Raw genomic sequence first — 14829 nt, 5'->3', positions numbered from 1 at the left:
GATAATAGCTGTCATCGTGACCTCTCCTTGTCACAAGTCATGTTAATGGCTGTATCTCCTACGACAATTCTAACTAATATCAGATAGAAATTATATATTTACTTAACATACTTATTAAAAAAATCTCTACATTTGTAAAATTTGCTTATTCAGAATAATTGAATTGTCAAATCATTGTTGTGTTTGCAGTTTGAGTTAACAACAACTTACTTTCAAAATAAAGAAAGTATTTATCTGAAATGAATTATTACATTTACCTAGTAAGTGCACCAAAAATTTATGCCATTGCTTTAAAGTTTTATGAGACTTTGAGAAACCCCACTTTTCTCTCTTATAAAAATGAAATTTTATGAAGAAATGTTCAATTTTTCTTCAGAAATTGCTAGTAATTAAAGAATTTATTAAATTTAATGATCCATCTCATTTTGTTAATAACAAAATTAACAACAACATAATTAAAGTAAGATATCAAAAATATATGTATTTGTTAATAATGACAATGTCATTATTAAGAATTATCATAAAAATTAAAAAATGAAGTTAAATTAAAAATAATAATTAATTCAATGTTTAGATTAAATTTTGCTATTACTAAAGTAAATGTTTTCCTTTAAATTATATTTTAAGTAATACCAACAGAATTTTATAAGCAAATTATTGTAATCAGAATCTAGATATTTACTTAGTTAAATATTAAAAATTCATCATGTACAGTAGAGTTATAGTTTATATTATTGCAATTTCTTATAAATAATCCTTGAGTTGTGTGTTTTAAGGTAAACTTGAGGGTACAGGCTATCTGTTGATTTTAAATTATGGTCTCACCCAACAGCTTTTCCTTAAAAATCTTTAAATTCAGTGAATCCTGGCAATATATTGTCTCCGTTTGTAATTTCTCTACTTGATGTTTCAAATCATCAATCTCCTCTTTCATTTTTTTTTTCTGATTTTCCTTCATTTCTCAAATATTTTCGTGGATAATATCTAGTTCTTGTTTAATCACAACCATTTGATTAAAATGTTTGTCATNCTGCCAGGTTGTGGCCGAGTTATCTGGGGTGCCGGGTTATCGAGAGCCGAGTTTTCGAGGTTCTACTGTAGCACTATGTCAAATTAAATTTCCTTTTTTCTATTTTTGAAATGCAACAGCTTAAAAAAAATAGAGCATGCTTTAACTTTTTACTTACCATGATTAAAAAGTAGCCAGTGTGACCACTCCCATTCAAATAAATGTTTTCCATTTTGTCAACTAAGAAGTTACTAAGCTAAAATCACCACTGTGCTCTAGGCATCACAGGTAGAAAACAAATTGTCAAACTGTCCATAAGTTTTAAGTATAATGTTAGCACCATGTTAAGGTTATAATTTAAAAGAAAAATGATGTAAACTAATTTTGTGGTTTAAATAAAATCATTTGATGCTTTTATGTCTTCAATATATAAAAATACAAATATACACAACAAAGTGTTTCAAAAAAATAGTCCAACCTCATATATACATTTCCAGAATTAATGTTTTCCTGCAATTTAGATCACATTTTTCTGGTCTCAATTTTTCCCTATAGTTTATGTATACATTTTTTTCATAAATTACATTTCGGTTTTTCTATATCTTCTAGAACTTACACATTTTTATAGATAAGTCTGTAACTTTTAAAATGAAATAATAATTTTAATAAATTGTTATTTTAATACTGTGACTAGTTTTTAACTTACAAAAGTTTACATAAGGTTAAACATACAGTGAACAGTATCTTGAGTAAAAACAAAATGCATTCATTATACATATTCCTTTAATTTACACTTTTTTTGGGAGGTCTCTTGAAAAAGTGTAAATAAGGAGTTTGACAGTACATGTAAAAGTGTAAATAAGGAGTTTGACAGTACATGTAAAAGCATATACAAATAAATACTTGGCTTCAAAAAATTATATACCTATTTTTACTGAATTTACTGGTAATAGGTCCACCTTTAGACCAAATTACTAAGTTTTGATAACAAAAATAGCTGAAATATAGCCAGAAATACAGTGTTTAATGATTTGATTGTATTGATAATAAAAATAAACAAGCATGCCCAAAAATTTAGTAGTATTTCCTTATAATTAAATTATTTTTAATAAAATAATACAAATTAAGTTTTTTTTATACAATTTCAATATCAGAACAAAACAACACTATAAAATTTAAAATTAAAAAAATATCTTACCTCTGGGACATTTCAATAAAATTTCCACCATCTAACAAACGAACCTTTGAAAAAAGGATGCCCTTCAAAAATGGAACAGAAGATAATTCATCTAGTAGAAAATCCACTTGAAATTTATATTTCTTTTTCTTTATCATGAATGACATTTTATAGCAAATTTATGTAACCGTTGCTACATTATACCAAAATTTTCATCATAAAGAACTATATTCTGCTTTTCATTCTAAAAGAATAGAATTATTATTAAACAACTGTTAAATTCATAAAGAAATAAATAAAAATGAATCTTTAGATATTTGAATATTTTTTGAGATGATTTATGAAATTAAAATTTGACACAGATTGATTATATAGATATCAGTAGAATTACTACAACTAACTAAACATGTTAGACGCTGTTAGAAGTAGGAAAATTGAAATCTTAAATAAAAATTTGTATTATATTTACAATTTCAGACCTGTTAATCCATCCTAACATCACTGTACACAGAATTTCTGTATTATCTCTGAATTAATGTGTTAAAGTTATCTGTCTATTGAAATTTTGTGTGTACCTAAGTAATTTAACATTTTATTTTATATGTATGATTTATTAAAGTATTTTGAATAAAATAAGCTGCAATTCAAAACTCATTTTATATGAAATAATGTCTCAATTACCACATTTGACATATTAAAACTTACATGATGGTAATATTTATTTTATTTAAAAAGATTAAAACAATTTTTTTATTTACTAGACTGAACAAAATAGTAAAATTTTAATTTGTATGTTATCAAATTTTAAATCTAATAGATGTAATTCTGTCTTTCTATTTCAATTTAAATAAATTTCAAAACTAACCTTCTTATTTAAAAAGTTATACATTAAAAATTAGATATCTCACTACATAATTAGATCAATGTACATGAAAACATTACCTTACGTACAGATACCCGACAAATACATGTTTCTAGAATTCCAGTATAAGCATTGGCTGTCATTTTACAACAAAATGAGAACTGTGATCCCCATTTCACACAATGATCTTGAACAGCCTCTCTGTAAATACATTTATAAAATAACTAAATATTTTTGCAAATACAAAAAATCTTATATTATTAATTCATTATTGAATTAATTAATAGCTGAAATCAAATTTTAAAAATTTACACTCATGTCATTAATTATCAGATTATCTTGGGCTAAATTTTGCTATAATAATTAAAGAAATTCAATACAAGATGGCATCTAGGAATTGAAAACTTATGGTTTTTTTTTAAATTACTGATAAAATGGTAAGTTTTAGAATGTTTTCAGTTTACCAGTACATTACTAATAATTTTTTAATTTTGACTTCAAACACAAAAACATCACACTAGTGACTGTTTAGCTGCCAACTCATTGGTAAGTCAGCAACTAAAGAAATTACTACAGTAGAACCTCGAAAACTCGGCCTAATGTGAACCGAAGGGTGGCCGAGTTTGTGAAAATGCCGGGTTATCGGGAATGGTGTTAAAAAAATAAGTACGAGTGTTTCCTCAGAAAATACTGTTCTGTACTTGTATGTATTGTTTACTTAAGAATATAACAGAGAATAAACTGCCCAAATACCCTTAAACAAAGGAAAAGTACGTCCTTTATGAAGGCATAGAGCCTTTACTACATGAAAATGAAAATTATTGAATACACTGTGTACAGTAATTTACCTGATAACACAGACCTCAGAAAAATACTTTATGAGAGCTTTTATACTTTTATAAAGCTGCGATAATGAAAATTAATTAACTAAGGATTTTTTTGCCCTGCCAGGGTGTGGCCGAGTTATCTGGGGTGCCGGGTTATCGAGAGCCGAGTTTTCGAGGTTCTACTGTAGCACTATGTCAAATTAAATTTCCTTTTTTCTATTTTTGAAATGCAACAGCTTAAAAAAAATAGAGCATGCTTTAACTTTTTACTTACCATGATTAAAAAGTAGCCAGTGTGACCACTCCCATTCAAATAAATGTTTTCCATTTTGTCAACTAAGAAGTTACTAAGCTAAAATCACCACTGTGCTCTAGGCATCACAGGTAGAAAACAAATTGTCAAACTGTCCATAAGTTTTAAGTATAATGTTAGCACCATGTTAAGGTTATAATTTAAAAGAAAAATGATGTAAACTAATTTTGTGGTTTAAATAAAATCATTTGATGCTTTTATGTCTTCAATATATAAAAATACAAATATACACAACAAAGTGTTTCAAAAAAATAGTCCAACCTCATATATACATTTCCAGAATTAATGTTTTCCTGCAATTTAGATCACATTTTTCTGGTCTCAATTTTTCCCTATAGTTTATGTATACATTTTTTTCATAAATTACATTTCGGTTTTTCTATATCTTCTAGAACTTACACATTTTTATAGATAAGTCTGTAACTTTTAAAATGAAATAATAATTTTAATAAATTGTTATTTTAATACTGTGACTAGTTTTTAACTTACAAAAGTTTACATAAGGTTAAACATACAGTGAACAGTATCTTGAGTAAAAACAAAATGCATTCATTATACATATTCCTTTAATTTACACTTTTTTTGGGAGGTCTCTTGAAAAAGTGTAAATAAGGAGTTTGACAGTACATGTAAAAGTGTAAATAAGGAGTTTGACAGTACATGTAAAAGCATATACAAATAAATACTTGGCTTCAAAAAATTATATACCTATTTTTACTGAATTTACTGGTAATGGGTCCACCTTTAGACCAAATTACTAAGTTTTGATAACAAAAATAGCTGAAATATAGCCAGAAATACAGTGTTTAATGATTTGATTGTATTGATAATAAAAATAAACAAGCATGCCCAAAAATTTAGTAGTATTTCCTTATAATTAAATTATTTTTAATAAAATAATACAAATTAAATTTTTTTTATACAATTTCAATATCAGAACAAAACAACACTATAAAATTTAAAATTAAAAAAATATCTTACCTCTGGGACATTTCAATAAAATTTCCACCATCTAACAAACGAACCTTTGAAAAAAGGATGCCCTTCAAAAATGGAACAGAAGATAATTCATCTAGTAGAAAATCCACTTGAAATTTATATTTCTTTTTCTTTATCATGAATGACATTTTATAGCAAATTTATGTAACCGTTGCTACATTATACCAAAATTTTCATCATAAAGAACTATATTCTGCTTTTCATTCTAAAAGAATAGAATTATTATTAAACAACTGTTAAATTCATAAAGAAATAAATAAAAATGAATCTTTAGATATTTGAATATAAATAAAAAAATTTTGAAATATATGTATCATTGTTAATTTGTTTTTTAAACCTTCAGGAGATATATTAAAAAAATGATCTTTTAAGTTCCTATCAAAATTTTAAAGTAAAAGTACAGTAGAGCATCGATTATCTGACCCCCGATCAACCGTCACATCGGTTAACAGACTGCGTTCTAGTCGTCAAATTCAAATGTCTGCTGGTGATGCGGTGCTATAATATTTGGCTATGTCTTGGCTCCTTTAATATTATTTTCGTTACATTTTTGGTGTTTTAGCCGGCAACTCGACCATGAAAGGGAGGCCAGTATTTAAATGAGGCTTAATTTTCTAATTATGACTGGTTGTTTGTTTTGTGAGCAATAAAATAATTTTAAAATAATTTTTAAACGACACAATAGTGATGATTATTATTTAAAATAAAATTTTGTTAGGCTTAACATTCAACACGAAGTAGGTTAATAGCAATATACTAATTACATGGGATATACTAATATACTATACTAATAATGTATATTACTTTTCGGTTATCTGTTTTTTCAGTTATCCGACCAACCCCAGTCCCCAATTGAGTTAGATAATTGATGCTCTACTGTATTTATATTTACAAAAACTGATTAATGAACAAAAATAAGAAAATTGAAAACAAAACTGGAACTACTTGCAAGTATCAAAAAATAACCTTTTATTCTTTCCAGCAGAATGTTTATTAATGGAACAAACATTTTTAGCTTGATTTATGGGACTAACTCAGGTCTATCGTCAACTCTAATATGAAGACATTCTATTTTGGAATATCGAATAATTTATGACAGGCCCACCAGATTCAAAATAATTCTCTTTATAAACCATACATATAAATAATTATATCTCTCATTCAGACATTACTATTTACTCATAAAAAATTGGTTAAGTCACATTTGGCCTCCATTTTTGCACCTCATGCATGGGTGATCCTAACACAACTGTCAGGCTGTCAACATGATTTTCCATCCTTATAATTAATGCAGTTTCCTTTCAACATTAGAGGTTCTTGAAATTTTCAAAACAAAGCTTTTATGTTGTCCTTTTTAAAGTTCAATTTAATTAATTGTGTTTCTTCAACTCTGGCATACAACTCCGCCTTGCTGACATATATGGCAAGTGATGTTACCGACTTACTTTTTCAATGTTGTGTTTATGTTCTTTAATTCTATTGGCGATTGACTTAACCATAGTGCCAATATAAATCAAATTACTATAATTTCTTTCATCTGTAATCAGAATACAATACACTCCTATTGCCCTATCAAAATTTACACTACATTTTTTGTGAACACCCTCCTTATGTTAGTGAGATGGGCATTCACACATTGTATAGATGTGTTGCACACAGGAAAGGAAATCAGATATGTAGATAAGCTTGCAGTAAGATGTGAATACACAAGAAAATTGGTGCAAGAATAACACAAAAGTATATCCGCAGTACAGAAGGGCAATCCTTCCTTAATTACATTATAACAAAACAACACACACTAGCTGAGTCCAGACATGTAGTAGCTAACTTTGATACAAGACTCAGATCACTATTAAGAAACTGCAAGAAAATATAACTGCCAAACTCAGTTATTGACTTAACAGCAAAGTGTACAAAATATTACACAATAGAAATAGAGTAGTTCAAAGTACAAGGTACCAAAGTGGTCCTTTGGTACCTCATACTTCAAATGCTTCAGAGTTTGAATGCTAAATTAGACAAAAATTTGCCTTTGAGTTTAAACAATGCTTCAAAGGTCAATTATGTGTGCAGTAAAAAAATGCACTTTAAGTGTAAAATAAGCTTCTAAATAAAGAATACAATGTAAATTAGTAATAATGTGTTAAATTGTACAACTTTTATAAGTAAATCACACATTTATATTAAGTAACATGGAAATATGCAGAAACTTTCTGTTCAATCCAATAAATATAACTTTTACTTATTAACCATGGCATGCTAAAGTATGTAGAAGTAACAAGGTCTAAAGAGAGGAAAGTTGTAATATCAATGATTGAGATGAAAAAGGAACTTAAACATATCCATCAGATGCCACATGTGTACTGCTTTCATGCTTTGCATGAAAGCAGTACACATGTGCCATCTGATGGATATGTTTAAGATGCCAAAGTCAACGGTGTGTGAACATTAAACATAATTTTCATTTTATTATACAGTATTTGTGTTTTTTATTTATTGTTTTTGTGTTTTAATTTATTATTAGTGCAATTAATTATTTTTACCTTAAATGACATGTTTGCTGTTTTAAATTTATTAAAATGGGTATTGTTTAGGATCTGGAAATGAATTAATTTGTTTTCCATTACAGGTACTCCTCACTTTATGACCAAGTTCCGTTCCTACGACTACATTGTTAAGTGAATTGGGTGATAAGTGAGGAGCTTGCGCCAGGAATATAGGATCATTGTAAAATTATAAAAATTATGCAACAAACTTCAAATTTATTCATAAAAAGACATGCATATGTACTATACATATTATCATTTATTTATTTGGTTATCTGGATTTGTAGAGGTTTTTTCCCAGGTAAAGGAGATGACGACGATGAAATAAAAGTTGTACCTTCAAGGGCAGAGGTCTTAGATGTAACAGTTGAAAAGAAACTCTTAACTGTGGTTTGCATTGTAATCTTTTTTTCTTGATAAATTTCTCTATAGAACTTCAAAAGTTCACTCATCCCATGTTCAACTTTATTTTAAAATGTTCAGTATTAGGGTCCATAGCCTCAAGTTCCAACATAGCCGCATTAATTTTGGAGAACACACCAACTAACCCATGTACCGTGAATTTCTTTTTCACTTCTTTCGTCTTCTTCCTCTTCCAAATACTGCATCGTTTCTAACTCTATTAAATCTTGTTAGCTCTCCATCAGCATAATCCACTAATTCAGCAATGTCTTCCACTTCAACATCTAAATTAAGTACATTGGCAAGGTCCGCAATTGTTTAAATTACATCAAATTGACTAAAAAAGTGCATAGCAAGCCTATACTACGCTCAGTAAGCATGTCACCAATTGCCACTGATTGACACTCAAGCTGAGAAAGGGGATTTCCTGAATTGCAGGTCGAAACTCAATTGGTCGTTAAGCAGGCAGGTCACGAAGTGAGGAGTACCTGTATTTCTAATAGAAAAAAAAATTGATTCAGAACTTCAAACAGCCTATCATTCATTATGAATTAAATTCAAAGTATGAGGCACTACTGTATTCTTTATTTTTTAAAAAAGAACTATTTTGAATCTGGTGGGTGTGTCAAACTATTTAATATCCCAAAATAAAAAGTTTTTATACTAGGATTGATGGTAGACCTGAGATAAGGCTATAAATCAGGCTGAATACATCTGTTCCATTAATAAACATTTTGCTGGTAAGAAGAAAAAGGTTATTTTTTGATATTTAAACAAAAATAATTATCTTTAAAACTTAATTTTTCTTCATTAAATATTTTTAATAAAAACCAAACTTAAAAATCTATTTTTATACAAAAACAGTTTGTTTTATAAACATTTCTCTCTCATATATTTTAATCCTAATTTTTAAAAATGTTTTCAAGTTGTTTACAAAACAGTTCTATATAAATAAAATTCAATACAATATCAACATATGCCACAATAACTTGCAAATATGAAAGCTTATCAGGTTTTTTGGTGTTAATAAAAAGTTTTAATCACTATTTTTAGGCTTTGGTATACATTTTATTCCTTTGGAAGCTAAGCAGTGACCTTCTGAATGTATTTGTACAAATGTGAAATTTAAATAAGGTATCTTCTATGATTGTTGTATTCATAAATCTGGTTTGTTATCCATAATGTTCTAAAAACCATTACATTCTTTGTAAGCTACCTGATGAAGCCATTTTGTGTGTCAAAAGTTTGTTTCTTAATAAAACTCTTAAATAACATTACAAAAAACTGACAAGCTTTCATATTCATATAAACAAATCTGTTCAAAGCTATTTAATTTCAGAACATCTGTTAATATTGCTGGAAATCTCCACACACAAACACATGCTTAATATAATATTTCTGTATTAAAAAGAAAACCTGTTCAAAATGGAAATCTGCCAAACTAGAAAAATATTTGGTACCAAGTGATTCCAATTTATACAGGTTTTACTGTATAACATATTTTTACACACAGTATGTATAAATAACCAATTCTGCATATGTACAGCCAAACATATTCTCATTATATGTGTTTGGCTGTACTGTAAATACACAGGCCTAAGAATGAATATTCCTATCTATATATAAGACATTTCATAATTTATAAATAATTTATAAAATAATTTAAATATTAACATAATACAGCTATTATATATATATTCTCACACTAATTCTACAATTAAAAAATACTTATAAACAAATAAATTATGTAATTTTCATATCTCAATATAAACGAATATATTATGAATAGTTTTGTTTATGTATAAAATGTGATGTATGTACAAAAATCTGTATTCATTAAAAAAATAAATCACACAGGACTACCAAATTTAAATTATGCTTGAAATTTTTAAAATTATATTTAACTAATTACTTAACGCATAGACAAAATATATTCAAGTTAAAAATCATAAATAATAATTTATTTAAATTTAAAAATTTGTCCTATATAATTATATAGGGCAGGGAGAAAAAAATGAGTTTAGCTGTGGAAATGATACACTAGTATATTATCAAAATGTTTTCTAGCAGATTTAAACTATCAATTCTCATTTCAACCTGTAATCATTTAACTTGAATTCATTGGTTATTTAATATTTTTTTCCTATATAAAGTTTATAATCTTGCAACTGTAACAACTGTGTGTTCATTTCCATGGCAACCATGCTTAATTGTGTTCAGATGACTTTTCTTTTTCCTAGTTTTTGACTTGTTTAAAATTTTAATTGCCTTCATTTAAATATTATTTTTAAAGTTAACTGACTGCTATCCTATTGATTACACTAAATTGCTACATAAAAACCACAAATAATCCCCATGAAAATTTTTTAGCAGCAAAGAAATTAACTATTATGTTAAATGTATGTAAATGTTTTTGTCCATTTTAAATAAATAAAATGATTTTTATTTGTGGAATTTAACTAATTTATAGCATAATTACAAAAACAACTTAAGGGAAAATTATTAGATATTCATTGTGAAATGAAAAGTACTTTAAAATGTAAAGTAATTCAAAATGAAAGTAATTAGATACATGAATATATAGGAAAAATACAATGGAGAGGTTTATTATGAAGTAAGAATTATTCATTTCATTATGACATTGCAACATTTAGTAACCTGTTGAAAGTCAATCAGAAAAATATATCTAACACATTGTATGGAATAAAAATAAAATAATGAGATTATAAATGTGTCTTTCAATTTATTAATGTTTAAAATACATAAATGTTCCTACATAAAAAATTTAAACTGTTAGCTATCTGAAAGTAAGCATTTTATACCTAAAATATTATTGAAAATAATTGCTAATTTTAAAAATTATTTAGTTTGATGATAAAATGCACAGATAATGCACGCCCTACTAAAATAATGTTCCACACCACCTCTGCTCTCCCAGAATGAAAATTCTAATGCTGTTAGTGCATAGCAGATGAATAAGAAAAAATACAAGAGTAAAAACCTTTAAGTTTGAAATATTGAGAAATTAAAAATATTGAATAAAAAAATTAAATTTGAAATATTTGAACAAAAAGGACCACTCTAAAAAAATGGAATAATGTTTGAAATGCTAAATAAACATTCTTTAAGTTTGGTAAAATTCTATACAGAAGTCAGTCAAAATTAACTTGTCAATTGGTTATGCAAAAATGAAAAGGTTTATTTTAATGTAATAAAAAAAGTTGAAGTTTGCATAAAATTTTAAAAATGATTGATCTGATACACTAACAAATGGCATTCCTCTTCAAATGTTGAGCTGAAAACATTATAAAAGAATAAAAATGCTTCTTAATAAAAATAACTTGATTTCCTGAAATAAGCATTTTAGTTATCTTTATCAATATGGTACCAGGTTCACAAGAAATTTTTAATATAAAGTAGATTACAAATACCAGATATCCTTTTAAGAAATCACAAAACACACACATTTTCCTCTAACCTAAATATGATTAGGTCAGACTTACTGCACATAGGTTTTTTCCCTCCCTGCAGAAAGTAACAACTAATCTTTTATTGTTCCATTAGTCTTTACAGTATTTAAAAAAAAAAAAAAAATACTTTTAAGCTCTAGCTGCTCAATAGACAAATCTGATGACAGGGCTAAACAAATAATCACTGTTATAACACAATAGCATTAATACAGTAGATCCCCCTATAAGACGGTAGATATGTTCCGTTCTTTATGAATCAATTTTGTAGGAATCATAGTTTACGGACTACGGCTGTTTGAAAGGTTTTCTTTCATAAAATTAATCGATTCTAGACTAATTCGACTCAACATTTCCAAAATACGTATATTTTTTTGAAAATAATCCGTATAAACTACGTTATAAACAAAAAATTGTAGGATTGCTTACCGAGTGTGTACCGTTCGACTACGCCCGTTGCTAAAGCTTGGTTTCGTCGCGGAACAGCGCATCAAACCGCGGCCGCGATTTCTGATATTATTTTTCTGCGAAAACTTCGTTGACCTTTGGAGACATCCTTAATATAAATAATTTTTATGGCCGTTAAATAAGAAATGTTTCTTTCACAAGAAATGTATAAAATTACAGTACTGGACAGACGATAGGTCGCCTAACTCGCCGTAGCGTGACGCTAGACGGCGAAAAATATATATTTAATTATAATAAAGTTACAATAAATTAAGTTAATATATAATTATATATACAGTACCTAATTTATATATAATTAATATATAATTATATGTACAGTACCTAATTTATATATAATTATATGAACAGACGATACAAAACTCAATTTATCCGCCTAAACGTCCGTAGCGTGGCGCTACGGACGGCGGGAAAGTAGTTCGGCTGCCCGATGACGTTTTACGTATTATAGGAGTTATTTTTACCGTTGTTTACGGATACTGCCACAATTTTTATAGGAATCATAACTATAGGAAACGGTTTTATAGGGGGATCTACTGTACTGCCACAATTTTTATAGGAATCATAACTATAGGAAACGGTTTTATAGGGGGATCTACTGTATCTTAAAACAGTCTAGTGATGTAACAATATAGTGAAACAACTTTTGAGACCAAAATGACTGTCCATTAAGAAAGGTATTTGTGCAAGTTTTATGATTACCTTTAAAAGGTAATCATAATATAGTAGCTACCTCATTATATTATGATTCAGATATATTGTGCTTCGTTTTTTGAAACCGTGTTTTCGTATTTATTTACTATTGAACACAAGACTGTTATTATTAAAACACTTGTCGTTTATCCACTTTATTCAGTTGACTGAATAAAGTGGATAAACGCCAAGTGTTTTAATAATAACACAGTCTTGTGTTCAATAGTAAATATATTGTGCTATTTTTTTTTTTGGTCCCCAAATTTTAAAAGCACTTGAGTCAATAAATTTTAAAATATCAATTTCCATTTTGTAATGAAATATATTTTATTCCTACCATTGTCCTTGAAACTATCACTACAGGTGAAACAATAAATTTGTCAAGATCTAAATAGGCAAAACAGGTGGACGGATCAATTATCATTTGTTTCCTTTTGATATTAAAAAGCTGTTTATTTACTGGTTTTAAGTACCGTCTCCAAATTTACAAGTTTCTGTGAATTCAAAATTTCATACCTTTATTGATACAATATAGTCAATTCACATAAAAGGTGTGAAATTTGAAACTCACTGCAAAATGTGCAAGGAAAATATTTCTTTATTTCTGAACAGAAAGTTCCAAAATTTTTACCTAGTAGCAACTTTTTATTTATCTGTTTTAGAATTCTTATCATCATTTATTTTTAAATTTTTGTATTTACATTCTATTTTCACGTTTGATTGTATCATAACTGAAGATGATCAGTTAAACCGAATGAAAACATTATTTAGTAAATTTCTTTGCTGGATCTTTTAAAGGTGTGTTTTTTGAGTCTAATCTATCCAGTTGATACAAAATGAATGGATAAATTTTTAATGAGCAATTTATTGTGAAATACAACACTGTATAATAAAATCACAACTGATATTTTGTTTTTATATGGACAGTATTTGTCTTTAAATTTCATTGTTAAAGAAACAATAATGCTAAATGGACATTCATGGTATCAATGTTTACATAACAGTCATTTAATATGATATAACCACAAATAAAATTTAGTATTGCTAAACAAATCTTATTTTATATCAGAAACACTTGCTGATGAAAAAACAAAGGATAGAGATTCCAAAGCATGTATAAATCTGTTTAGTAAAAGCTCAGAATTTTTATTTCTAAATAGAAACTTCTAAAGTTTTTATCCAGTAGCAACATTATTTTGCTCTTTAGAAAATTTTTACTCTGTAATTTTATAAGTTTTGATGTTCTATTATATGTTTTAGTACTCGTTTATATTGCACCACCAGATATACAAGGCTTTTTCTTTGTTGCCCAACAAGTGCAATATAATGAGGGGCTACTCTGCACTATTTTTTTTATTTATGAACATATTGGGTTGTTCGAAACGTAAGTTCGTTTTTTTTTTACCACTAGACGTATTAGTCGTATTTTTCCCGTCATTTTCATTCTAAACCGTATTATCATTATATATTTTGACAGCTAGCATTTTAAGGCTTATTTGTAAAAAATTTTGTTTGATTTCATGCAATTGTTTATTTTGTGTCCATCAAATATGGAAGATCGAAAGCAGCATTTTTGGAATGTTTTGCTCTTTTATTACTGAACAGGTAAGAATGCTGTTTAAGCGAGAAAAAAATTGTGCAACGTGTATGGTGAAGATGTATTGACAGAACAACAGTACCAAAACTGGTTTACAAAATTTCATTCTGGCAATTTCAATATTGAAGATGCACCACATTCTGGATGGTCAGTTGAAGCCAATGAAAACAAAATAAAGGTACTGATTGAAGCAAACTGCCAAATAACAACATGTGAAATCACTAAGAGATTAAATTTGTCAAATTGAACCGTTTATAATTACTTGAAACAAATTGGTTTTGTTTCAAAGCTTGATATATGGGTTCCACATGTTCTTAAAAAGAAATGCTCTCTTTGGTGGGATTAAAGAAATTTTTTTGGAGCTTTTACCAGACAATTTAACAATTGATTCGAAAGTATACTGCCATAGAGTAAACAAACTGAGTAATATCATCAAACAGAAAAGGCAGCCAGAGTTGATCAACAAAACAGG

At 27.6% G+C, this 14829-nt stretch overlaps 1 protein-coding gene across 1 annotated transcript in view; it reads right to left on the bottom strand.

Annotated features, from left to right (window-relative positions):
• The window catches only part of LOC111633641 (protein FAM102A-like), a 43702-nt gene that overhangs the window by 22411 nt on the left and 6462 nt on the right, over positions 1-14829 (bottom strand). The window contains 2 exon segments of the mRNA XM_023378246.1: positions 3124-3249; positions 5170-5392. Coding sequence (XP_023234014.1) covers positions 3124-3249; positions 5170-5315 — 272 coding nt within the window. The 5' untranslated portion in view covers positions 5316-5392.

This window comes from Centruroides sculpturatus, unplaced genomic scaffold (genome assembly GCF_000671375.1).
Source record: "Centruroides sculpturatus isolate CEXI.00-Female unplaced genomic scaffold, Cexi_2.0 scaffold837, whole genome shotgun sequence".
NCBI lineage: Eukaryota > Metazoa > Arthropoda > Arachnida > Scorpiones > Buthidae > Centruroides > Centruroides sculpturatus.
Note: the sequence above shows the minus strand (reverse complement) of the source record. Positions and strands in the feature narration are given on the sequence as shown.